The 24,584-nt window shown below is 27.4% G+C and overlaps 5 protein-coding genes across 5 annotated transcripts in view; 3 read left to right on the top strand and 2 right to left on the bottom strand.

Moving 5' to 3' along the window:
- Positions 1-275: 275 nt before the first annotated feature.
- Positions 276-2,775, bottom strand: Bma-oxy-4 (Iron only hydrogenase large subunit, C-terminal domain containing protein; the record flags this gene model as incomplete). Its single annotated transcript, XM_001896427.2, has 7 exons — positions 276-663; positions 821-1,019; positions 1,138-1,271; positions 1,536-1,641; positions 1,831-2,104; positions 2,428-2,598; positions 2,701-2,775. 7 exons carry the CDS (start codon positions 2,773-2,775, stop codon positions 276-278), a joined length of 1,347 nt encoding a protein of 448 aa, XP_001896462.1.
- Positions 2,776-3,210: 435 nt separating this feature from the next.
- Positions 3,211-4,431, bottom strand: Bm5716 (hematopoietic stem/progenitor cells 176, putative; the record flags this gene model as incomplete). The annotated part of the gene is made up of 5 exons (XM_001896428.1): positions 3,211-3,250; positions 3,347-3,426; positions 3,654-3,743; positions 3,905-4,069; positions 4,399-4,431. The coding sequence occupies 5 exons, from the start codon at positions 4,429-4,431 to the stop codon at positions 3,211-3,213; spliced, it is 408 nt and encodes a 135-aa protein (XP_001896463.1).
- A 605-nt stretch (positions 4,432-5,036) lies between these two features.
- Bma-phf-5 (splicing factor 3B associated 14kDa protein, putative,PHD finger-like domain protein 5A, putative) lies at positions 5,037-6,324 on the top strand (the record flags this gene model as incomplete). Its single annotated transcript, XM_001896429.1, has 3 exons — positions 5,037-5,112; positions 5,643-5,731; positions 6,154-6,324. The coding sequence occupies 3 exons, from the start codon at positions 5,037-5,039 to the stop codon at positions 6,322-6,324; spliced, it is 336 nt and encodes a 111-aa protein (XP_001896464.1).
- Positions 6,325-7,176: 852 nt separating this feature from the next.
- On the top strand, positions 7,177-14,891 carry Bm10479 (Spc97 / Spc98 family protein; the record flags this gene model as incomplete). Its single annotated transcript, XM_001896430.2, has 18 exons — positions 7,177-7,246; positions 7,617-7,712; positions 7,876-8,003; positions 8,904-9,061; positions 9,291-9,358; positions 9,653-9,879; positions 10,287-10,355; positions 10,496-10,647; positions 10,773-10,896; positions 11,183-11,299; positions 11,503-11,657; positions 11,896-12,033; positions 12,465-12,731; positions 13,195-13,313; positions 13,580-13,668; positions 13,946-14,077; positions 14,366-14,548; positions 14,778-14,891. 18 exons carry the CDS (start codon positions 7,177-7,179, stop codon positions 14,889-14,891), a joined length of 2,406 nt encoding a protein of 801 aa, XP_001896465.2.
- A 6,228-nt stretch (positions 14,892-21,119) lies between these two features.
- Bma-mig-10 overlaps positions 21,120-24,584 on the top strand; it is a gene marked incomplete at both ends in the record, with an annotated part of 38,241 nt that continues 34,776 nt past the window's right edge. The window contains one exon of the mRNA XM_043076397.1: positions 21,120-21,250. Within this exon, the coding sequence (XP_042932331.1) occupies positions 21,120-21,250 (131 nt within the window). The remainder of the gene's footprint in view (positions 21,251-24,584) is intronic.

Below are 24,584 nucleotides of genomic sequence, written 5' to 3'. Positions count from 1 at the left end.
TTAGAAGGAATGCTTGGAAGATATTGTTACTACTCATAATATCATGCTTTTCCGAGCGAAAAAAAAATTGATCACTTCCTTGTCACATTAAAAATGTGTTAGATACATGAAGGATTTTTTATTCTTTGTGATCGTCTTAATCACATTTAATATCATATCACAGATGCCATTTGGTCTTCTACTCATTTTTGACCGATGTATTCATATGCTCGACTTCATATCAACTAATCATCATCAAATGCCGACCTGACTTCATATATTAATTCCCAGATAATTCACCAATTCGTGCTTATTCTGTCAGCATCACTTTTCACCACTGCATGGTACTTCGTATAAAGCAAATTCATCCAATCTGGATTCAATATTGACCATTCTTCTTTCACACGTTCTAGTTGCTCTTCCATTTCTGAATTATCTTCTGAGCATGGCAATTCGATTGTATCTAAGAGCTGTTTTCTTTCTTCAATTGATGCACTACGAATTTGTCCACCACCATTAATACATCCTGATGGACAAGCCATGATTTCAACATAATCATAATTACATTTAGAACGTTTCAATTTCTGTACTTGGTTTTGGATGTTACGAAATCCATAGCATTTTGCTACGGAAAGCACAATTGTTTCACCATCTACTGCTTCTATGATTTCCCAATTTTTGTCCCTGTAAAACTTAGTTTATCACTATCCTTCAGTCTTCAAAAATACAGTCTGCATCTTAGATCATATCATCTCTTGTTTCATGTATCTCGAACATAAATCAAAAAATAGTGAGGCTTAAGAAAATAAAAACTTTCAAAAAAATTCTATTTTCAACTTACTTTATGGTTCTCTTTAATTTCAATGGTGTTTTTGATTCTTCGACAAATCGTTTCACGATGTATTCAGCGTACCCACCCGAAGAACCTCCCTCTGAACTTATTATCTTCCCATTCTCTAGCGCATTTAGCCAACCCACTTTTCCATCGACAGGAAAACTCTCTGTTGAGCTACATTCATCTAAAATTGCATCCACTTCCCCTAAAATACCACTGGTAAGAACAAATTTGAGAAAATAATGAGCTGTAAGTGGAGAGACAAAGAATGAGATTCGCAATTGTAAATGAAATAAGAATAGATATTTAAAAAACCTGCAGACCTGTACTTAAAACGCAGTCAACTTCACGACAGTTAAAGTGATTCTCGGAATGCGAGCGTGCAGCCTCAAGTTTCTTGTCAAAACAGGGCATAACAGAGGCATGAAATATCTCTTCTGGTCTCACGTTAAACTTCCTGAAAATTAAAACCTATACTGAGTAAAGAGGTTCACTTGATAGCTTTCAAAACCCAAGATTTAATCTTAATGCATAGATTTAGAAAAAAAAAAAACCAAATAAGGTTTAAAATGATTTCAAATTAACACTAGCATTTAATTCCAGAATTGGGCAAAATAGATATATGAAAAATATTTACTGTGCAATTTCTTGTCAAAACATGCAAAGGACATGAAATTGAAAAAAGAACAGAGAAAGATCAAAAAGAACTCTTGAAAACAACCTTGCTAAATAGTCTTTCACAAGTGCGCCCATCATGGCTTGTGGTGACCGCACACAGCTAATATGAGGGATAAGTAATGTTCCATGAGTTTTCTCAGCATAACATACTGAAAAACTAAAAGTTAGCAACTAAGTCAAAAAGTTATAAGCACATATTTAATTCATATAAAAACGTTGTGTTTGAGCAGTAGAGAAAAAAATGAAATCTTTCAAAAACGATTTTTAGATTATAATGAGTAAAATATTAGAATCAAATAAAGTTCCTAATCAATTTAAGATTAAAGGTTATAACTTACCAAAACCTGGACAAACACCCGTAAAAATTGGTCGCTGTAACTGAGACTCCTTAAATTCATCATAAGAAAGTGATAAAGTCAACAGCCTCCCAAAGCTTGAATCAACGACATATTTCATCCCCATATTCATGAAAATTCTGGCAATGAGTCTCGCTGCTTCTGACAGATGACATCCACGTTTATACGCAATGGATGCTATTGACTGCGGCGAAACGGTCATTACGCTCAACTGCGCCTTTTTCAAACCCTCCAAAAACTTTGGTTTTGATTGTTCCTGAATAAAACAATGAAAATTCATTAAAAAATCTCAGAACCTAATATATATATAAGTTACTTATTTACGTTAATGCAAAATAGTATGTGCAGAAACAAAAATTTTTATTTATTTTCGCTTCTACTGTTTAGTAGCATCCTAAACTATAGTGAAAATACTATGATATATATTACGTTCTTCCTTAATAAACCAATTTGCTACAGTAAGCAGTGCAAAATTACATTATGCAAATTTTATGATATGGGAAATATCTCAACAGAAAAGGAAAAAGCAATATAACAGTCAGTGTAAACAAATCATTAAAATTTCAAAGTATCGCTAACCTTAATAAGTATCGTTTCTGCACTTGTAATACATCCACTACATGCCAAACAATCTTTTAATGTAACCTCTACTTTCTTTACTGCACTATCATCAACTTTCTTTGCTCGACTTCTAACTCGAATTTGAACTTCCACATCTGATTCCTTCGACTGAAGTGGTAAGATGCATGCCTAGAAAATATCGCACAATTAGAGTTTCCAGAAAAATTTTCAATTAACTCTCTAAAAATCTGACAATTCATAATAACCTACTTTTAAAAAAACCAAACAAACCTGTGAAGGAGCAATAAAATCGCTGACGTTTGCAATTTTGATAATCCCACTGAAACCAAAATCATCATCATTCATTCCTAAAAATCACCCCTTTAACAAATTCAAATAGTTCTACTCAGTGGGAATATAAGTATACGATCGTTAAATGGAGAAATATTTGACGAAACACTAGCTGTAAGATAAAATATCAAAGTCTTTCAACATCAACTGAATTATCAGTTAAGTACTTTACCTGAAAAAAAAAAAAAAACGTAAGCCAAAGAATTCGGTATAATATCACAAATAACAAGAAGTCAGAAAAAAAAACAGATATTTTCAAATTATCAACGCAAACTAAATTAGTTTTCACAACAAATGTGCTATTTCGAAAATTTATCAGATTATCATTATATCACTTCAAACTGAATTATTGGCAGAAAAATAACAAACATCATCATGATCAGAAACTGTTAACACATATCACGTGAATAATACATTATGGCAAAGTCAGCCTAAGTAAATAAATTTCCATCACGTTGCAAATATTTCTTTTGCTGTTTCGTCTAACACTCTGAAAAAGACATTTTTTTAAATAGAATTTGCAGAAAAATTCTTTCCATGAAATTTAACAGGGAGAAGTACATTTCTACTCAGAATTAAAACTTACCTTGATTTGATAAGTTGTCCGGGAACATAGAAAGGATTTGAGAGTGAGTTACAATAAGCATTATGAAGCCTTTTGAACATCTGAAGATAATTTTTGTAGATAAGAAATTTGGTAACTTTTCGCTGAAAACAGTAACTGCATTCAGCAAATTTTCAACTGTTATTTTAATAAATAGTAATGCAGTTTACACATCGTAAGTTATATGTTTCAATGAGAGTACAATTCTGGTTCTAATTTTACGAATTATCATAAAAGGCGGAACTATTTATTTTGATCATTTTTCATAAAATTCAAGCAAATAACTTACGGAACGAATATCTTGATCCTTCAGTGAAGTATCACCTATTTCCGTCACAATAATCATTTTTACATTAGTGCTTGTTACATAACCAAATGACTGAAAATACGATTAGAAATATGATCAAATCCTGATCACAATTTATTCTCTCCGCATTAATAAGTTTTTTTCGTGTAAAATGGTAATTTGAAGCAATTTAATTAAAATGAAATATCTAAATTACTCGACTGATTTTCTTTTCATCAAATTTAAAAATGAACCTTGAAATTCTGATCTGATATGAGTGGTCCCAAATACAATTCCAAGGTCTTATTTGCACCAAATACTTTTTCATCAACAATATCAAGTGAACAATAAATGAACATTTGTATATCGAATCGTCGCGATGATTCTTTCTCGTTTACATTCAGATATAAAGGTGCACTCTATATTAATGAAAATAATTCTTATTAAAATAGATGAAGAAAGAAAAAGGAAGAGAGAAAGAGAGAGAGAAAATTTTAATACCAAAATTATTTCTAAATGCTTGATCCATTTATACTCAAAATTTACCTCAATTAAGAATCTATACTGCTAAACTGCAAATGCGACATGCAGTGAATTAAATTATTTCTTAATTATTTATTACATTATCTAATACTCATAAATTGATTACTACTAAATTATTAATCTATCAACATTAATTCAATGAAAATTGCAAAAAGTTTGCAGTAGGAAGAAAAGATAGTATGCTATATAATTAAAATTAACTTACATCATTGGCAATGATTGCAACACTGATAACCATTTCTGTTCACCTACCTGTTCACCACCTGTAATCACAGGTAATCCCAATTACTTATCACTTCTCCTAAAAAAAAAAATTCCATTCATTTTAAATAATTTATTCCAAATTCATTACATTACTTTTAATTCCACAACGCATATAATTCCTTAAATTATTTATTCGAGTCCCTCTCACAGCAAATCGTTGCATGCAATGGGAACATCATTTGCATTACCGCCAGGAATTCAAGATGAATCTTTTACGGATTGCCATGCGTGTGCTGGTGTCTTTCCGGATAGCAGCAATGTTCCGGTTATATTGACAGGAATTATGATTCTGTAGTCATATGCAAAGGAATTGCAATGTTTTGCTTTTGTATTGATAGTGGGATGTTTTATAGAAACTGATTTTTTGGTGTGTTTAGTGCGTAACGCAGAAGGAAATTGTTATGCATGACGATTAAGTCTTATCAAATTTTTATAGAAAATGCTTTTTAATTCATTTAAACTTTGTTGATAAAAGTGTAACGATTCACGAGATTTGGAATTGTTGTATTTTTTTGAGAAGTAACCGTTGGTTTTCTTTAGAAAAGTATTTTTTTGCGACGATAAAAGAAGTTGTGTGAGATGGCGAAACATCATCCAGATTTGATTTTTTGTCGTAAACAGCCAGGTGTTGCTATTGGTCGACTTTGCGAAAAATGTATTTTCTTTTTTTTCTTTCTTAGATCTTTCTTAGGAATGTCAAGTTTGTTATTGACATAATCCTTGAAACTTTTAATAAGCTGTTATTTTTACTAAATAATGCCTAGCATTTAAAACTAAGCAGCAAATGTCTGAAATGAATCAGTTGTGATGCCTGATAGTATTGTTTCTGGTGATAGCATCCTCTCAGGGCTTGAAAAAGAGGACCTTGACGGATAGTATTAGTTATGCGACATTAAATGATTCTAGAAGCTTGATAGTATTCAGGTTTTGGTTGGCATGCTGCCTTAATAGTTGCTCAATCATTAATTGGTCTTCTATTTATTCAAATATTAATCAGTGTAATGAACAGGATAATTATATATTCTGTATCAGTTAAGCCCAATAATACACTTTTATATTATTGGGATTTACTGTATTACTTCATCTAATTTGTTTAGCAATTTGCAAGATGTTTTATTTTCGTTGTAGGATTAGTTTCATTTCCAATTTTATTTGCAATATTAATTTCATTAGTTTTATTTGTAGGTGATGGTCGTTGTGTTATATGTGATTCGTATGTTCGGCCATGTACGCTAGTAAGGATTTGTGATGAATGTAATTATGGGTCATATCAGGTGAGAGCTAATGAATGTTTGAATTGTTTTATTGAACAGTATTTCATTATCCTTGCAAAAATTTACATATCTAAATTAGTAGATTAAATGCTAAGTTTTGTAAGTCTATCTTAAGGAGTTTTATTAAGCAGAATTTACCATCTGTCTCAAGTTTCTCATTTGGTTTTTCTTTTTTTTAAATTTCATCTTGAATTAGTAATTTCTGAAATGAGAAACAAAGAGTACTACCTTGGTTTCCTTTAGTAATTAACAGTTTTTTGCTTTCATTAATAATATAACTCTTTAATATTCAATTTTGGAAGTAGCAACTTTCATGATTATTTTCTTTTATGTTTTTGTTATTTTTTTATGATAGTTTTTCGAGTTATTTGAAATTATTTGATTTAAAGTTTAATCAAATTTAATCGATAACATGCTTTTAGGGACGCTGTGTCATTTGTGGGGGTTCGGGAGTGAGTGATGCTTATTATTGCAAGGAATGTACGATTATGGAAAAAGATCGAGATGGCTGTCCAAAAATAGTCAATTTAGGAAGTGCCAAAACAGATCTCTTTTATGAGAGGAAAAAATATGGTTTTAAAAAAAATGGATAGCATCTGTTTATGTTTGTTTTATTTGAATGATGATTACTATATACAGCGCATATAGCGTGTATTGTTTTTGAATTTAAATAATTGCGTGCATATTGCTTAGAGCTATTTGTTTTAAATTATTGCCGTCTTTATTAAGTTTGAATAAAAAAAAATTTTTTTTTTTGTTGATGTTTCCGGTATTTCAGATCTTTTGATTTTAGTCTTCATTGTTAATTATATTGTATGCAAAAGCCTTTGATGTATTCTTATAAGTTTACAAGTATGTCTTGACATCATCTCTGTAGTTGCGATCATTAATTGAAAATCGTTTATTAAGAAAAGTGTGAAATTCTTTTGTTTAAAAGTTCACTTTTCAGTTGCTTTTTACTGAATGAAAAAATTTTTGGTCATTTAAGCATTCTGTTGATTGCTTTATTTTACTTGTCATTATTTATATTTTTATGTCTAAAAGTAAAACTTCATTTTCATACTTGCCTCGTTGATTTATATTGATCACATGGCTCTATAATGCAGCATACATTGTTTTATTTTATGTTATGACTACTTTGCTGATCAATTTTAAAAGGGAAGAAGTATTCTACTTTCGTTATGATTAGAAGTTACTTTATGAAGATTTTTCTCAAGTTAAAATATCAACATATATACATATAAATGTACTTACATAATTTCCAGGTCATGTTACTACATTGAATAGACGAAATTTAGTCCGACAAATTGTGAATTTGGCTCATCCATTTATTTTATTGATTCTAAATTACTCAGTAATTTCTTTAATCTTATTTGTTTGCCTATATATTGTCGAGAAACGTATCGCTTAAAAAACATATGGTTTGCAGTTCGAACACCAAATGCATGATGGAATCTAGCGCGTCTACTTTTAATCCACTTTTAGATCATTTCATACAAGAATTTAACTGCGACCGTATGTTTTCATTTTTTTTTTTTTTTGGATTTTTCTGTAATAGTTTTTGTTATTTTTGATTGCATATTGGTAGTACTCACATTCGACGATAAAATAATACAGCCTTATGTGTTAAACTTACTTTCTGCTTTGCTATTCCTAATACAATAATCAAAAACTTTTCATGTCTTAGACTTCAGTGATAAGTTGGTAATCCATAAACAATAATAAATAGTGCCTGAAATAAGTACTGAAACATATTGGAAATTGAAATGCTGTCAAACGTATAATACTTTCCAAAGGTACATAGTTGACTATATTTCATAAAGTCATGATCCTGTGAGTAAAATAATATTGAATTTAATATTCTTCTTTATTTATTTAATTTCAGCTTCTGATCGTGAAGATTTATCTTTGTTTCTTTTGGGACATTGTACAGCTTTTCAAGTTGATGCGGCGAAAGAAATCGAACGAGTTCGAAAAAAATGTGTGATCATTTTAATTATACATTAGACTATTCAAAATTTAATAGAATATTTGGTTTCAGTTTTTTTAATATATTTTGTTATAACTTATTCACGGAGATTTTTGAATGTATATGCATAGATTCATTGATCAATTTATCCATACTAACTAAGTGTTTTTTACAGATATAAAACGAAATGGAAGAAAGGCTGCCCTTTTTGAGGACATAGTACATCGACTGCAAATACGACAAGATTTGATGGATGCAGACAAATTAGTTCTGTTTCTTGTAGCCTATGCTGCGGGCGATCGGGTATGTTAACTGCGAAATCTATCATCAGACTTTTTGCTTAATATTTCTTTAAGTCTTATTTCATTATTTAAACATGCTTTTTTTATGTCATATATGTTTTTATTACTTTTAAACATTTGGCTTTTCGCATTTTCGTCATTTGAGAAAATTTGGTACTATAAAGCAGGAAGAGTTTTTAAAACATGCCTTTAGGCGTTTTTAAAAGTGTTCTTCTTTCATAATCATTTTTTTTAGAGTGCTACCAATTTGCAGTGGTCTTTTAATGCACTTATTATTAGAAGGGTTGAAATAATTCTGAAAAATTTTATTTTTATGTTGCACGAGTTTTTTGTTGAACTCCTATTTTATTTTATTTTTTTTTTTTAAAAGCATTCATGTTTCCCTTGATTTGTTTTGCAATCTCTTTTTTCCGTATGTGGTTTAATATTTAGTTAGAAAGTTGATGTAGGAGTTTGTCGCGTATAATCACGTAGTATCTGGTATGCTCAATATATGGAGCGAATTTTACCTAGCCTTTATGTCCTAGTTTAATTCTTCTACAATATTTCTCAACACTGCATTCTTCATATGCTCCATATTTTTAATTGGTCTTTCCACTTCTACTGAACAAATATTTTTGTTGCTTTGGAAATGTTGAAATCAACAATAATACGTTTCATGCTTAAAAAGAATGGAAAAGAAGTGAATCATAGAGAACTAGAGTTGTTTAAACAGATATCCAGAAAAAAGAACAATTTTTATGATCTTCATGATTCTTTATCTTTATGATCACTATTCTTCATCTTTATTTTTTCATATTTATCGTCTATTCTTATTGGAATTTTTAAAAAACTAAATATCAAAACTAGAAAAATGCAAGAAAATTTGTTGTTACAAATGCCTTAATGCAATCTTTTCCAGTATGCTAAGAAAGCTGAGCGAAGTGCAAAGCTGAGATTAGTAAATGCAAATACCAGTACTACTTCGATAACACCGATATCCCGACAACGTACCACCAGATTTGCTCTAAGCCATTCGACGACACCAAGTACCAGGAATAGCGATGAAAGCTTTTTTTCGTACGCCTTTAATCTTAAATTTTTTTTTTCTATATTTCTATTTCATATTGAAAGTAATTTTAACTATGCTTTACTTCATATTCTTTTGTGATTTGGTATTAATACTAGCGCAAGCATTTTTGATGATTATTCTGTAGTTTATCTCAAATAAAAGTTGTGGGAAAAAATCTTTACATTACTTTAATTAAAAATTAGCTTTGATGCTTTTTTTTTTGAAGAATTCTTGTAGGCCCGAACACGTACAGCTTTTAAGTCCACAGACTTCTGCACTTACCGGACGAGCGGCACATCCTTCAGGTTAGTGTTGATTACGTTTGATTTTAAAGCCTGTTGTATAATCTCAGTGTTATTCAAATTTTGGTAAGAGATGATAATTTTTGTTTTTTCTAAATAAAGCGTAACCATTATAAGTTAAGTAATGTCACTTCTTTGATTGTTGTCGTATTCTTGTCGACAATCGAATCTTTGGATTTGTTTTTCCTTTCCTTTTTTTATCAAATATTGAAATAGGAACTGCAAAAATTTGCTCTTTATCTTATATGTAAAGAGGGGATCGCACAAAAGGGCAATTTTAATCAACAAAATTTGCAGTTTTATCTGAAGACGAACTGACAAGACATGTACTGATGGCTTTGCAAGGTATCGAAGGTACTTACATTATATGTCGCGATCACAGGCATGCTGAGTTACAATTAGGCGAAATGTTTGCAATCGACGACACTTTACGATTTCAGCTGTTACGATTGTTGCCCATCGCAAGTGCTTATTTGCATTTACAACATGAATCACAAAAACCGTCCTCGGATCGTCTTGTTCTAGTCTGTTTTACTTCTTTCTGCTTTTCGTTTTACAGACAAGTTAAGATGAAAAAATTTTGGCATACATAATTATTATGAGCGCTATGGTATACGAGTAATACTTTCACTTTGCTTTTCTGTTTTTTTTTTTTTTTTTTTGTCAAATTTCGATGCAGTCAGATCCTGTTTTGGATCTTCTATAAGATTTTTTGAAATGAAATTCTGCTAGATAACATCTACTAATTTGATCTGCATGAACAAATTTTGCTAAGTAGAATCCGTTATTCGTTTCAGTTTTGAAATTTTACTGGATGTTATTTCAGCTCATTTTAAGATACCTATCATATTAATTAATGCTGGAACACAGAATTGAAACGAAATGAATGGTAAATAACGAGACAAATTCATCCTCTGACTAATTATTTCAGGCTTTCTACACAGGTTTGTCCGAAGTATTATCAAGTTACATGAACCTCGTCTCCATGTTATATACAAAGGTATGTAGTCTTTTTTAGTTTGGCAAATATAAACAAAATTTCAGGTTTTTTTTTTTGCTACACTACTACATTCAGAACATTATAAGACACTCAAGCATTTCTTTGTCAATATATATAAATGAGCTTAAAATGGTTTTTAGTACATGTCCAATCGAGGATCGTTTACTTGTTTGGATGTTTTGGTTGCATTGTCTAATTGGGAAATTTTGTTGCCACTTTTTTCGAAATTCATTCTTACTTTTGACGATCTCAAAGGGATGCATATTTTCAATATGCTCTGCTCATTTTATTGGTAATTCGAAATTTGATTATTTTTCAATATGATGATCAAATATATTTTTACTATTTTTGTAAACACCTGAATTAAAAGAGTACGAAGATTTATTTTCATATCAGTCTAAAAATTTGCTGCTTTAGGAGTATCTCCAATAAATTTATAACACAATTTCTGCACGTGATATTGCGCCCTATGATGTATATTTTTCATGAATGCCTTCATAACTGGCTTGTTTATGGTCGATTGATGGATCCTGGTTTCCGAGTATTTTTTACTTTTTACCTGTTTGTGTTGTTAGTCATCTAGCTGAGTTTGAGTTTACACCACGAAATCAATAACTATCAGTTATATTTGATTAAGAGTGATACAGTTTTAACGATTGATCTGTTCCACTTTACAAAATAATAATGAATTAAGGAAATAACAAACAGTAGTAAATTTAATGAATAAGATAAATTAAAATTATAAAAAGTTATGACCGCCTTAGAAATTCCAATTTTTTGCTTTGAAAGGAATGGTTTTACATAAAATTTGGCAGAATCATTTTTAGTGGATGATCGAATCGCAAAACAAATGGGCTGTGGAAGAAAATTGGTTAAATGAATATATAATAATAGATGATGCAGTACCAACAATCTTCCAACAGTTTGAAGGACTAAAAGAAAAGGTGCATCAGAAGGAGCTATTTCTTGAAATCTTGTTCTTACAAATTTCTAGGCTTAAGTTATTTTGTTTGCAATTGAAGCTGAACATACTTTGATATCCACTGGAAGAAAATTCTATTGTTTTGGTTTTCTGTTTGAGTTTTTTTTTTTCTGGAAATTTCTGATAAAATTAATTGATTTTCACTGTCTGTATAAATTTGTTTAGATTTTTATTGTTGGGAAAAGCGTAACCCTTTTGAATTTGATGGGTATGGAAGATGACGATTTGCACGAAAGACAACGCATATTTTCTTCGGTTGATCCATTGAAATGCTATTTATTTGTTTCAGCTGGTCATCATCTTTGGCGTACTGTTAAAAAGTATGTTTTTTTTCTTTATTGTCCCTCAAAAATTCTGCCAGATATGATTTGTCTTTTTTTTTTTTTTCCAATATGTCAACACTATTTTTGATTTTTACTTATTCGACAAATTTTGGTTGCAATTACTTTGCATTCAAAATAGTTTTAAATTTTAAAATATATACCGTTTTTTTATCCAAACAATATCTTTCAATTTATTTCATAATAATTTCTATTTTAAAATTTTTTTGAATTTTAGGTTATGTTGTCAAATGAGTGGCAAAGTTTCACAGAATATCGTTCAAAAATATAACTTTCATGCTCATATATTGGCGATTGAGCAGCATTATTTGTTGAGCGACGAAAATTTTGCATTAACCTTTTATGCAAAATTGATGTTAGTGTGAATTCTTTGATGAGTTCTTTAATTCAGTTAATGGAATGGATTACTTTCTGATAAAGACTGATGTAATTCAAAGTATTAAGTCTTATTCTGTAGTGCATTGTACTGTGTTATACATCTTTGAGTACTAAAAAATTCCTTCTTTAATACATTAACTCAGTAGTAGTTGATATTCAGTATAGAGCAGTCAGAATTGTGAAAATGAAAGCAGGTAAATTCGGATGAAACAATAATTCAAATAATCTTAGAAGGATAATCCAAGACAGATCTTATGACTAAGACTAATTTGCATCATCACCGACAACATCCAATATTGCACCAATCACACAGTGTTAATAATGAGTTTAGCCGTACTGCATTTTCAATAACGATTAATGTATATTAGTGTAAAAATTTAGCTTTTGAGTTAGTTCGATCAATTTCAGGGAAAAAACAAGTGATAACGATGATATGTTGAAATTGAATTCGAATCAAGTTTCTGATGCATTCACTGCAGCCATTCAGCAGTGTAAGAGTTGGCCAAAAAATATTTTGAAAGGAGCAACGATTGATGCAACTTGTGGTAGAATAGAAGGAATTAATGAAGCAGGTGATTCATGTATCATTGCAAGTCCTCGAGATCAAAATGGCTGTGCAACCATTCGCTTGAATTATGAGTCTAAAATTCCGATCTCAATTGTTCTGAGCAAAAGGTTTGTTCATTTTTAACTACTTGTTCGTACATTTTGATGCTTTTGCAAATTTGTATGTGTGCACTACGAATTTGAACTTATATCTTTTATATTATGAATACATATGTCCTTTTGGATACTAAACTAAGCTTCATAATAAAAATTTTAATCATAAATGATAGAAATTGAGTTAGCTAAAGTTTGTTATGCAGACATGCTTGCTGCAACTTAAAATAGGACATTAATTTTAAGTCAGCTAACAACCTTTGTTTAATTGGCTTACTGAAAAAGAACAATTTTTAGAACAATTCTTTATTGTAACTTTTTAGTTTCCGTCTATACTTCGGAATCGAGTGCCAGAATTTTTACTTCTTGTAATTTACAGGATATTTGATTTATGCAATTTTATGACATTGCAGTTTTTTGTTTTCAAGTTCGTTTTTTTTTTTTTTTTTTTTTTTTGATGAAATTGATAATTTTTTAGTGCAATGGAACGTTACGATAATGCATTTGAATTTATATGGCTTTTGCTTTCAACTGATTTTCAACTTACTGCTGCTTTGTTGGATCACTACTGTTTTATGAAGAATGAACCGTTGTCTGGTTTGTTTTAACTGTTGCGATTTCTTCAAAAATTATTGCTTACTTTCTCCGCTGAAATTGTTTATTTAAATGATTCAGAACGTTACTTATTTTTTTTTTTATAATTCAGATAGTTTGCAGAGATAGCGGTAAGAAGAGCTTTGCAGGTCCTGTTATGTATTTTATGCTTTATAGATCTTATTTTATTTTTATTATTTGCCTCACTATTTTATGCGTTGTTGAATAATAGCTGTTCAAAAATGGTTCTATTCGATTAATTGTTTCAGATGCTACACTAGTGGTGAATATGTTCACAGTTTCTTTTGCTCGAATGTCTCAAATTTTGAGTATTGTGCGTTCCTATATTTCAAATAGTGTAAGTTTTTCTTTCTTTCATCCATGATGCTTCTTATGACAGAGTTTTCTTAAATCATTCAGTTGGAAGCAAATTTGATAAATAATGTTATACTCAGTGATTTACATCTTATGGTATACTTTTGAGTCAGAATCTCATAATATACTTTATATATTACTTTTTTTAATCTCATAATATACTTTTGAGTCAGAAAGTACTCCTATAAGATATTGTATAATTTTGCTTTATTTTCAAAACAAAACAAAAAAAGAAAAATGTTTTTGTAATTATTTTGCAGATTGTGTTACGTCGTCGAACATCCTTGTTTCTTGAAATGGATGATGTTGATGATCTAGATGGTATCATAGAGGCACATAGTCGTTACCTTGGACAACTTGAAGAAGACCTTTTCTTAAATGAAGAAACCACGGTAAAATTTTGTTTCTTAAATCTTTTAATCTTTTTTTCAATTTATTCTATCTCTGCTTGATATTACTTCTTAAATATTTGATTTTGGCTAAAATGACATTATTTTTTAGGTGGTGCATAACTTGTTTTGTGTACTTTTCTCATTAATAAGAGATCTTCTCAGATACTACAGCACTTTCCGATCAAAGGTAAATTATATTAAGACTGGTTTTTTCTTCTTTATGTACATGATATAAAAATTTCAGCATCATTATGCATTTTGAGACCGAAATGGTTTAATTTAATTTAGATGGTCGATGCAATTGAGGCTCGTAAACGTTTCAATGAACAACAGAAATTTTTGGCTCACAAAGATGTTTATGATACCAAATTTTTCGAACAAGAGGAAGAACGGATTCGCTTGGAAGAATTGCAACAACATTTAGAAGAATGTTATCAGCCAAAAGTGAAAAATCTAAATTCCAAATTTGTGGTTGGTTTAGTAATGTTTAATTTAGATTTTCTTTTTACTTTGCGCAGTTTTTTGAATTTTTAAAGGTTAAACCATTTAGATTAGATATTTTTCCAGTAAAGAATGAAAGCAATGTGAGGGCTGTAGTCATTGAACAGAATCATAGCATGAAATTTTCATTAATGATTAGTTATCAGATAGATGCAGTGTTTATTTCAATATTATCGCATGGAATTATTATGCTTTTCAGCTGCTTATACGGGATATACTCAATATTTTAACGGCACCTCCACGCAAAATCCATTATGTTGAACTTGCACTGCGATTAGATTTTACTGGCTTTTATCGAAACTGTGAAATTTAACGATTATTTTTGAAAATAGTTTGAATATCTCCCTGTCATTTGTTGTTGGGTGATTCGACAATACATATCAGATTTTCATGCATGTAATATTGACTGATATTCTACTGGTTTTTTTGTTTAATCATTATTTTACTGAGACGAAATTCTTGATCTTTTTATCCTGTGCATTATGATTTGTTCATCTTGGATTTAAATGTATTTGATTCTTATTAGTAAAAGATACTCGTATAAGAACAGTTATTTTACTAACTGTTTTTTTTTTTTTTTTTTTCTTTTTTTTTTTTACGTGTTGCATTTTTTTTAATATATATACAACTTTTATTATAGCAATGTACCAATTTTGAGAAGCTGTGCCTTTGTTTTCATTGGACAGTTTTTTAGTAAATCGCTCATTTGAATGCTGTCATTCCAGTTAGATTTGATTTCAACTTAAGCAGCGTATTTTGTTTGAGTTCGTTTTTATAGTGATCTTTGTCAAGCAGTTCATTTTGTTTCTTGTATCCTTATAATCATGTGTTGAAAATAATTTGAAAATTTTTGGAATGAAAGTGAATGAATGGATTGGACAAAAACAAAACTTCGTATTTATTTTCAACCTTGATTAAAAGGCAAGAGACAATAAGATATAAGACTGCTGTCGCTGTACAGAGTGTCCAAAAGCAATTTATCAGTCATTTTTTGATCTTAATTGTCTTTCTTTGCTCTAATAATACACTTTGAGTGTTTTTTAAATATTGGTGCAGTTCTTTGGCATTGTCTAATTTCTTATTTTTCGGATTGCAATTTATGAAATGCAATAAAAAAAAAGAAGTAGAAACTATTATTTTGCACTATTAATTAGTATCGTTGTATAATTATTAATAAACTTGTTTCCAAGATTATTTAATTTTCTCTTGATATTCATACTAATTATCACTTTGTTATCAGACAATAGTCTTTCAATTACTTTTGATCAAATAAAAATTAGAAATAAACTGTTATAAGAAATACATTTTTATTATGAAAGAGATAGAAACGAAGATTGACTTTATCTTAATTGACAATTGACCTTCAGCAGTTGCACAGTGTAAACATCTGGTACTCATGAAATTTACGGACTTGAAAGATGGTTTAATTCTTCATCAAAATTTTCTCATTTATATGCAAAATGATTGTTTTCACTTTAGTGTCTCATCCAAAAAGCTTAAATGACAATGACAGCAATCGAATCGACGAGTAATATGAGATAACTTCTTATAAGTAATGTTGTAGTAAGTGAATGAATGAATTTCATATATGACTGAATTAGTTTAGAGAATGAGATTATATTAGTATTAAGATTAAAAATAAAAAAGTGAAATATAAAGAAGGAAATATTTTGTTAAAATAAAATTTACAAATAAATCATTTATCATTTTGATCATTTGTAATATTTTTTACCATTTATGTGATAAATTTTGTTAATTTATCATCATTAATCATCATTTAATTTTAATTAATCTTTCATAAAACAAAATTTTTAACAGAAATGATATTTTCACGATGGAAAAAATTTTAATTTAAAAATTTTAAATTAGTTTGAAAGAAAAAAAAAAGAAAAAATTCCAAAATTATATATTATTTAGTATTTCAATTTCTCATCTCATCGAATATTTACACAAGCAAAGAGAATTGATCGTTCTGTTTAGAATATCTATGTATTATGCAAATTAGCAAATCGGTTCTAACGATATTTTCTTTCCATTTTGTGTAAAAAAAAAAAGAAAAAAGAAATGAACGGAGATGATTGTAAACAAAAAAAAAAGAGACGAATAAACAGAGAGGGAGAGGGAGAGAGAGAGGGAGAGAGATAACAAACAAAAATATATATATATTTCCTTATTTGTAAAAATATATATATTTTTCTGTTTCTGTTTCTGTTTTTTTTTTGCAATCATTCCGCTTCCGCATCACTAATATCATCATTTTTCCTTTTTTACTTCTTAATTGTAATCATTATTTACATTTGGATGAAATGTCCTCGAAAATTTCTTATTGGTTAGTGATGTGGTTGGTGACATAGCAAGAGAAAGACATTTTACATCATTTTGTACAAATGATTGTACCTCATTTCAGCCTCTTCAGGAATAATTATTTCTTTGTGATAAAAATTCTTTTACATTTTGAAATGAATTTTGAAATTATTTTTTAGCTAAATTAAGAAATTAATAAATCATAAACCTATTTTAGTCTTATTTATTTTAATTTAATTACATTTAATTTTAAAAAAAAAGAAAAAAAAAGCGAAAAAAAATTCCATTTATATTTTTTATTTTTTTTTTAGATCAAAATACAACAACAACAACAAAAAAAAAAATGTTTAGTTTTTTTTTTTCTTGAAATTCAATTTAATAAATATTTAGTCTATTAAAGAGCTATTCAATAAGTTAAAACTATTTATGGGATGGCGCAGTAAATATAATTTTTGAAATCGCTTTTTGTTTACGACAGATGTCAATATAATAATTTCTAAAATAATGAGATGAATGTATATATGAAGCAAAAAATTTCAATATTATTTCAAAATGTGACATTGGAATATTTTTAACTTAAATTTCAACTTAAACTTGTTTCATTTATATGCAAATCATTCACTCATTTCATTTGTCATTTCTATTTGTTACAAATTATTGTTACTGTTTATTTATCGTATTGATTGATCGGAAAAATCTATCTACAATAATTATTCAAATTATTACAGTAGGAAATCTTTTATGAATGAAAAATAGTTTCAAAATTTCAATTATTTATTGGAAAATATTCACTAAATAGATATTTAAAATGTTCACAGATTTTAAAAGTTTATAAAGAGGAAAAAAAAGAGTAACTAATTTATAATAAAAAAAATTCTGCTTACTATTGCATATAAAATATTTCGATTAATGCTATCTCATATTACTATAATCTAAAATAAGCATAATTTGAAGATATATTGAAATTTTAATCGGATCTAAAGAATAAATAAAGTTAAAGAATTGATTTCTTCCAAGTAGTAAAAAGACATTTTACTTAATTAAATAGTAGAAGTAATAAAGTAATGTAACTTAGAGTAATGTATCACTTACTCTATCATTTCGATGAAAAAAAAAAAGAAATCTATTTTTAATGCAAATATTGATAGCATAATTTACAAAAATGAGCAGCTATCTATAAGATGATTCATCAATTTTCTATACAACAACTTGCAGATAATCATGTCTATCGTGCTGTGTTAGTTTTTTTCTTTTTAAAAAATAAGCTACAATAAATAACAGATGGTAATAAAATTTATATTTCGATCAAAATTTGAAGTTTTTCTTTTTTTTCATAAATAAAATTTTCAAAATATTTCATTTTTATTTTAACCGTCGATAAATTTTGCAAAAATAACACATGTAATAAACATTTTAAATTGTAAATTTTGTTTGATAATAAATGGTAAATGAAATGTGAAAGGGAAGAAAATGTCATCGATAGGTCAAGTGTCTCCTTAATATAATAATACTTCTCGTTCAATTATACAAACATGTTTTCACAATTAATAGTTAAAGCGGAACTGTTTGTTCTCTAAATTTTTTCTTTTCAAAAAAAAAAAAATGATTCTTTCAGATTTAACTAATAATTTAAATTCAATAAAAATTGCAGTATTTACGAGATGGCACAATGAAAGAAACAGAAAAGATTAACATTATCTATTTAATTACATTACGATTAATAAGAAAAACAAGGAAAAATTCACTTCAAAAAAAAAAAAATTTAATGCTAATGAAATTTCAAAAAGCACTGATATATAAACTTTTAGTAAAATTTGTTTAATTTCATGAACTTACGTAATCTTTGCTCATCGTTAGCTGTCAGTTCATTAAGTGACAGAAGCAAATAGCTAAATGAAAAGATGGTTCTTGTCTATTACATCATGATGACATGACAACGCTAACCCCACCATCTGTTATTCCCACCGGATCGAACGAAATCGGAAAGACTTCGTTTTTTTTTTTTTTTTTCTGAATTCTTATCTCACTTTTGAATACTTCCTGTCATCTTATTCTGATAGTTAATTCGATCATTATCATTATTATTATTATTATTTTTTTTTTCTGAAAATTCGTTAGTTTAAGTGTTCGTTGGACAAAACAGTTTGTCGGCTTTTCAATTCTAAATGATTACTGATTTGTTTACTTATTTATTGTTTACTTTGATCGTATGAATCATATTTGTTCATTTTCTTTTCCTATCGATGCATTATTTTTAACTAAAAAATAAAAAAAAAATAGACTGTATTATTTACTTTTCTATCGTTTTGTACTGTCCTGCTATACTCTCATTTTATTTTAGTCTTCTTTGTTCATTAATTTAAATACTTTATGAAATGTGGCAGATAGTAAAACTTATCTTTTTCACTAATTTTGTTATCATTAATCCTTAACATTTATATCTTTGCACAAAATAGGTTAGAATCTATTAGTATTTTATTGTTAAAGATAAATTTCTTTACATTTTATGATCAATTTATTCGGTTTGTTCATACTGATAACAATTATCATTACTCACTTTTGTAAGTTGAATTATTTTTAATAATCTTGGCTGATTAACTGTACTAAAGCAAAAAGAAAAAAATTTCCTATTTGAATTTTACATTTTAATCAAGCAATTGCTGTTCTTTAAATAATTCCTCTTTTTTAATAATTCCTCTTTTTTTTTTCTTTTGAATTATTTCTTATCGCATATGTACTGATTTAATCTGATAATTCTACCATAAAGAGAAATTTAATTTCTAAAATGACTTATATATTTAACAAGTTTCTAAATTTCTTATTAAATCTATATAAATGATACATCCTCTTAATGATTTAAACAATTTTCTAATTACTTAAAATTTCCAGTTTGAATTTAAAATACAATACTGAAATTGAATTTATGTTTCATGAAATAAACAAAAAAAGCAGTAATGATCACTAGTGAAAATTTGCATGAAAAATTTAATTTAATTAACAAACTAAATAGTGAAAAAGTTTTTCCTAATAATCAATCGATAGTTGACGATTGTTTTGTTTTTTAGTAATAACTTATCTTCTTGTTAATACATCATAGTTTGTTAGTCATAGATATAATTCATAAAGCTAATTTTAATTTATTTTTTTTAAAAAAAAAAGAAAATATCGATAAATAAATATCAGCAATTTGTACCATCAAAATGTCAACATATTATCGTATTGAAATACTTTAAACTTTGTGGACATTTTCATTTTCTTTTATCATTCAGATATAATTCAATCTTCCTTTTGTAGTAGAAAAAAAAAGAGAAAAAAAAAAGAATAGTTAAGAATTTAAAGAGAAAGATGTACTTTTATTGCAAATAGCACAGCAAACAGGTGTTTATATTCCTTCTTGGAAAGAACTCTAATTTATCTTTTCAAATTTTCATTAATATTACTACCAAAAAAAGCACATTTTAATTTATTTTTTATGAAACTGAAAGTTTTTTTTACAAAATTTATGCTTGAATAATTGTGTCCCAAAAAAAAGAAATAAAATGAATTAATAATTAAAAACAACTTTTCTATTTAGATAATAAAATAATACCTGATGTTAGCTAATTAACATTGATTAGATAGAATAAAATATATTATTATAAAATCTCTCAATTGAAATTTAAAGCTTTCATTTTTGGTTTGTTGAATTTCTATTGTTGAACGTTTAATTTATGATATATCACTCAACGAAATTGTATGAAAGATCAAAATTTCGAATTTTTTTATTGGTCGTTCATTTTTTTTATAAAATTAAAAATGTTAAAGTGGAAATATCAAACATTGTAAAAAATCTTACATTCACTTACACATCTCTTTAATTTGTCATCTTTAACCTTTCCAGCTAAGTTCACTTTTGTTATCAAAAAATTTATTTGGAAATGTACTTTGAAAGATAATAAGTACCATATTTAAGAATGCTTATATCATTTTTTATTAATTACTTTTTAATTCATTTTTCTTTGCTTATTTACTGATTCACTTTTTTTATTCAATTCATCAATTCTTTGCATTCTTTAACACTAGTTATCATTTACACGTATTATTATTTTCAAATACTTTTATTTCAAATTTAGTACTTACAAATTCTAAGATTTATTTCAGTTATTTTAATCGATATGAGATTATATAAATCAGTTGAAAGTTATTATATGTCAAAGTATTTTATAATTCAATGTTTTTTTTTATTATAGAAGAAGGAATGGTACTTCGAAATTCAGTTCATAAGAATTCAAATTATGATAGCAGTTGCAGTGATGAGACAAATGATATGAATGATAATGATGAAAGTGAAATTGATAGCGATGAAGATTCGGAAGCTGGCGAAAAATGGTTTGTTTTTCTTCCCTTTCTTCTCTCCCTCTCTCTCTCTCTCTTTCTCTCTTTCGTTCTCTTTTCTTCTTTAAAGAGAAAAATTAATATTTTTAGTAATTAATAATCAGTTGATGAATTATTTGATAATTTTATCACAGAAAAATTGTTTGTTAAAACATTTTTCGTCTCATTTCAATTCATTTCATTTCATGATTTATCTAAATATTTCTATGTGATATCAATGAAATTAGTCGTATGTTTATAAATTTCATTATTGAAAAGTAAAAGGAATACATTGCAAAATTTATTAGTAAATTTTAAGCCAAGAATTTTGGGAATTTTAAAGCTCATCAATCATCTTTATCCGCCATTGGTCAGCACTTTCTAAATTCTGAATTTACATTATTAGCTGATTTTATGTTAGCTAACCGCAATGCTAATGAGCTTTGCATTATCAAAGCAATGTGAAATGCATTTTGAAGAATTGAACGCAAAATTTTCACCACAATTCTTTTATTTGTGATTTCATAGCTACTCAAATAGCTAAAAATGAATCCAATCTGTCTGCAATCAAAATTTTCAATTTTCTCAATATGTAACAAAAGAAAAAAAAAAAAATCATAAAATTTAACAAAATCTTATTCATTATTTTGATATTTTAATTTGCATTTCTGGTATTTTAATTTTATTGCTAAACAAATATTTCAAATATATTTTGGTTTGAAATTGATGAGCGAACTAAATATACCTCACTAATTTCACAGTTCAGTTCAATTTCATTAATAAACTGTTTTTATTTTTCTTTTCGGACATAACAAAAACTTTCTTTGAAAAAATTTTTTTAAACTTTTCTTTTTTGTGATAGTATTGAAAAAATCTCGGAGCTATACTAATTAGGGAACACTTTTTTTGTCTCATTTCCATTAATTTGCTAATATCTTTTTTGCAATGATTGCTGCAAGATGGAAGAATGTTGATATTTTTAAATTAAATTTTAGTTCGAATATTGAAAATTGTAATTTAATTTTGCTGGTCTGCAATCAAAGGCAAAAAAAAGAAAAGAATTTCAATTCAATCAGACTATATAACTTTAAAAAAAAAAAACAAAATACTAAAAAAATTCGTGTGTCTGTATGTGAGCGTTTTTATTATATAATATTATTATTATATGTGTGTTTTATTATATAATAATATAGTGTTTTTATTATATAATAATATATTATTTTTATTATATATATTATTATTATTATTATTATTATTATTAATAATCATTATTGTTAATAATTTTTGCTATTGTTGTTAACTATTATCATTGTTATTAATAATCATTATTATTAATTTTTACTATTGTTGTTAAATATTATTATTGTTAATTATGATTACTTATTATTATTAGTTATTATTATTATTAATATTAACTATCATTGTTTATTATTGTTATTAATTATTACCACTATTAATTTTTTTTATTATCATTATTATGTTATTAGTTACCATTATTTATTATTAATAATTGTTTATTATTATTATTAGTTGTTATTAATTATTGATATTACTATTACTTCTTTATTATTGAATTTTCATAGGAGCCAAACTATCTCAATATCACCCCTTTCCCGTCTTAAAATGAGTATTTTATTCAATTTAAATGGACGGATAAGAATAACTTCTAAATTTTGACTAGATGCCCTATCATACTCATTTTTCTTATAAGTTTGGGAATAATTTGCTTGAATTGGTTTACTATAATTCATCAATTGTCTCTTACATTGTTTACCGTCCGGTAACTTTGTTTACATTTGGATTTAAAGCCATCAACTATCACAAAAGCTGTGGGAGTTCTTAGATATTCTGATCCCGCCAATGCTACAAACCTTTAACCTTATCGATCTAGTAACTAAATCACTTGTATGACCTTTCGGTAGGTGTAATGAACTTTGTTTTGGCTTACTACTTGTGAATGTCTCTGTTTTTCATCATTGTTTGCTTTACCTGTCACTATAGTGTCACAATTTTAATCAAATTTCATAGGACATTTGATTGAAATGACATCACCATTCGATATCGTTTTCACCAAAATGATGGCCAATTTTTGTTAAAGTAAAAATTAAATCTTTAATTGTTATAATTGCCGAAAAAAAAAAGAGAAAAAAAAAACTGATAACTCTGATAATTAAACAACTGGTTTGAATGACTAATGGTATAAAGTGCTATTAGTCCGATTTTAATTTTAATTTTTTTCTTCTGATTTTAATACAAACACACAGTTAGATTATCGTTTCCATAATTCTTCAAATTTGTGAGTGAAATTAATTGAGATAGAAATTAATTGAATTTATAAGTGTAAATGACCCACATTGTCTCTGTAAATGACCTTAAAGCTATACTATTATGCCTACTAATTACTTATTTTATGTGTTTATTTCCCAAATTACCGATAATCTATTGAATTGAACTAATGAGAATTACAACTAAGAAAAAGGTCATTTCTATTAGTTGAAATATTCATTTCGTATTGCTATGCTTGTGATATTTTCAACAAAAATCTAATTTATATTAGTTAAGCTTACATCCATAATTAGATTAAAATTTTAAAACGAATTATCAACATACTGTTGAAAAGTTTTCCAGAATATGATCAATTTCAAATTTAAGCATTCACTTAATCAATGCATCAAGTTTAATTTATTATTTTATAGAAATTAATAATTTCAATATTTAGTTAATTAATTTAAATTTCTCAATGGAAATATCAATAATGTGTCATTTATACTAAAAAAAAAATGGAAAATTCTCACGTCAATTTACCGCTAAAATTTTTATTCTTTTCGATCTTTGATGTATTTCTTCTCTAATACGATTACAATAGTTTAATCTGCTTTCTTCTCAATTTTATCATACTTTACAGAACTTTCTAGAATCTACCAGGAACAAACTTACTTCTTAAGAGTGTCCCTTATAAGAGTCCCGCAGTAATTGCAGAGGAAGCAGATGTAAAAATTTTAAGGTAAAAAGGGAAATAGTTTAAAAGATTGATGAATATATTTCATATTTTCAAGGTGGTAATTATAATTTAGTGATTGAAGCTCTGAAAGCAATAATACATTTCATTTGTAACGGTTCAGCTAATTTGCATACTTTAATTTACCTTATAGTACTCAAATCGTTTTAGCGCAATGTTCCGTTTTAGTTCATCGATCTCTTTCAATTTGTTGCGCATTCATTTAATTTATTTTCTTATTTACATATTTGTTGATTTTACTTATTTAATTGTTTGATTTCTCATTTTAACTAAATCATTTACGGTCTCTTTCTTTTTTTTTTTAAATATAAAATTTTTAAAAAATATATG

This window comes from Brugia malayi (assembly GCF_000002995.4).
Source record: "Brugia malayi strain FR3 genome assembly, contig: Bm_v4_Chr1_scaffold_001, whole genome shotgun sequence".
Classification (NCBI taxonomy): Eukaryota; Metazoa; Nematoda; class Chromadorea; order Rhabditida; family Onchocercidae; genus Brugia; species Brugia malayi.
Note: the sequence above shows the minus strand (reverse complement) of the source record. Positions and strands in the feature narration are given on the sequence as shown.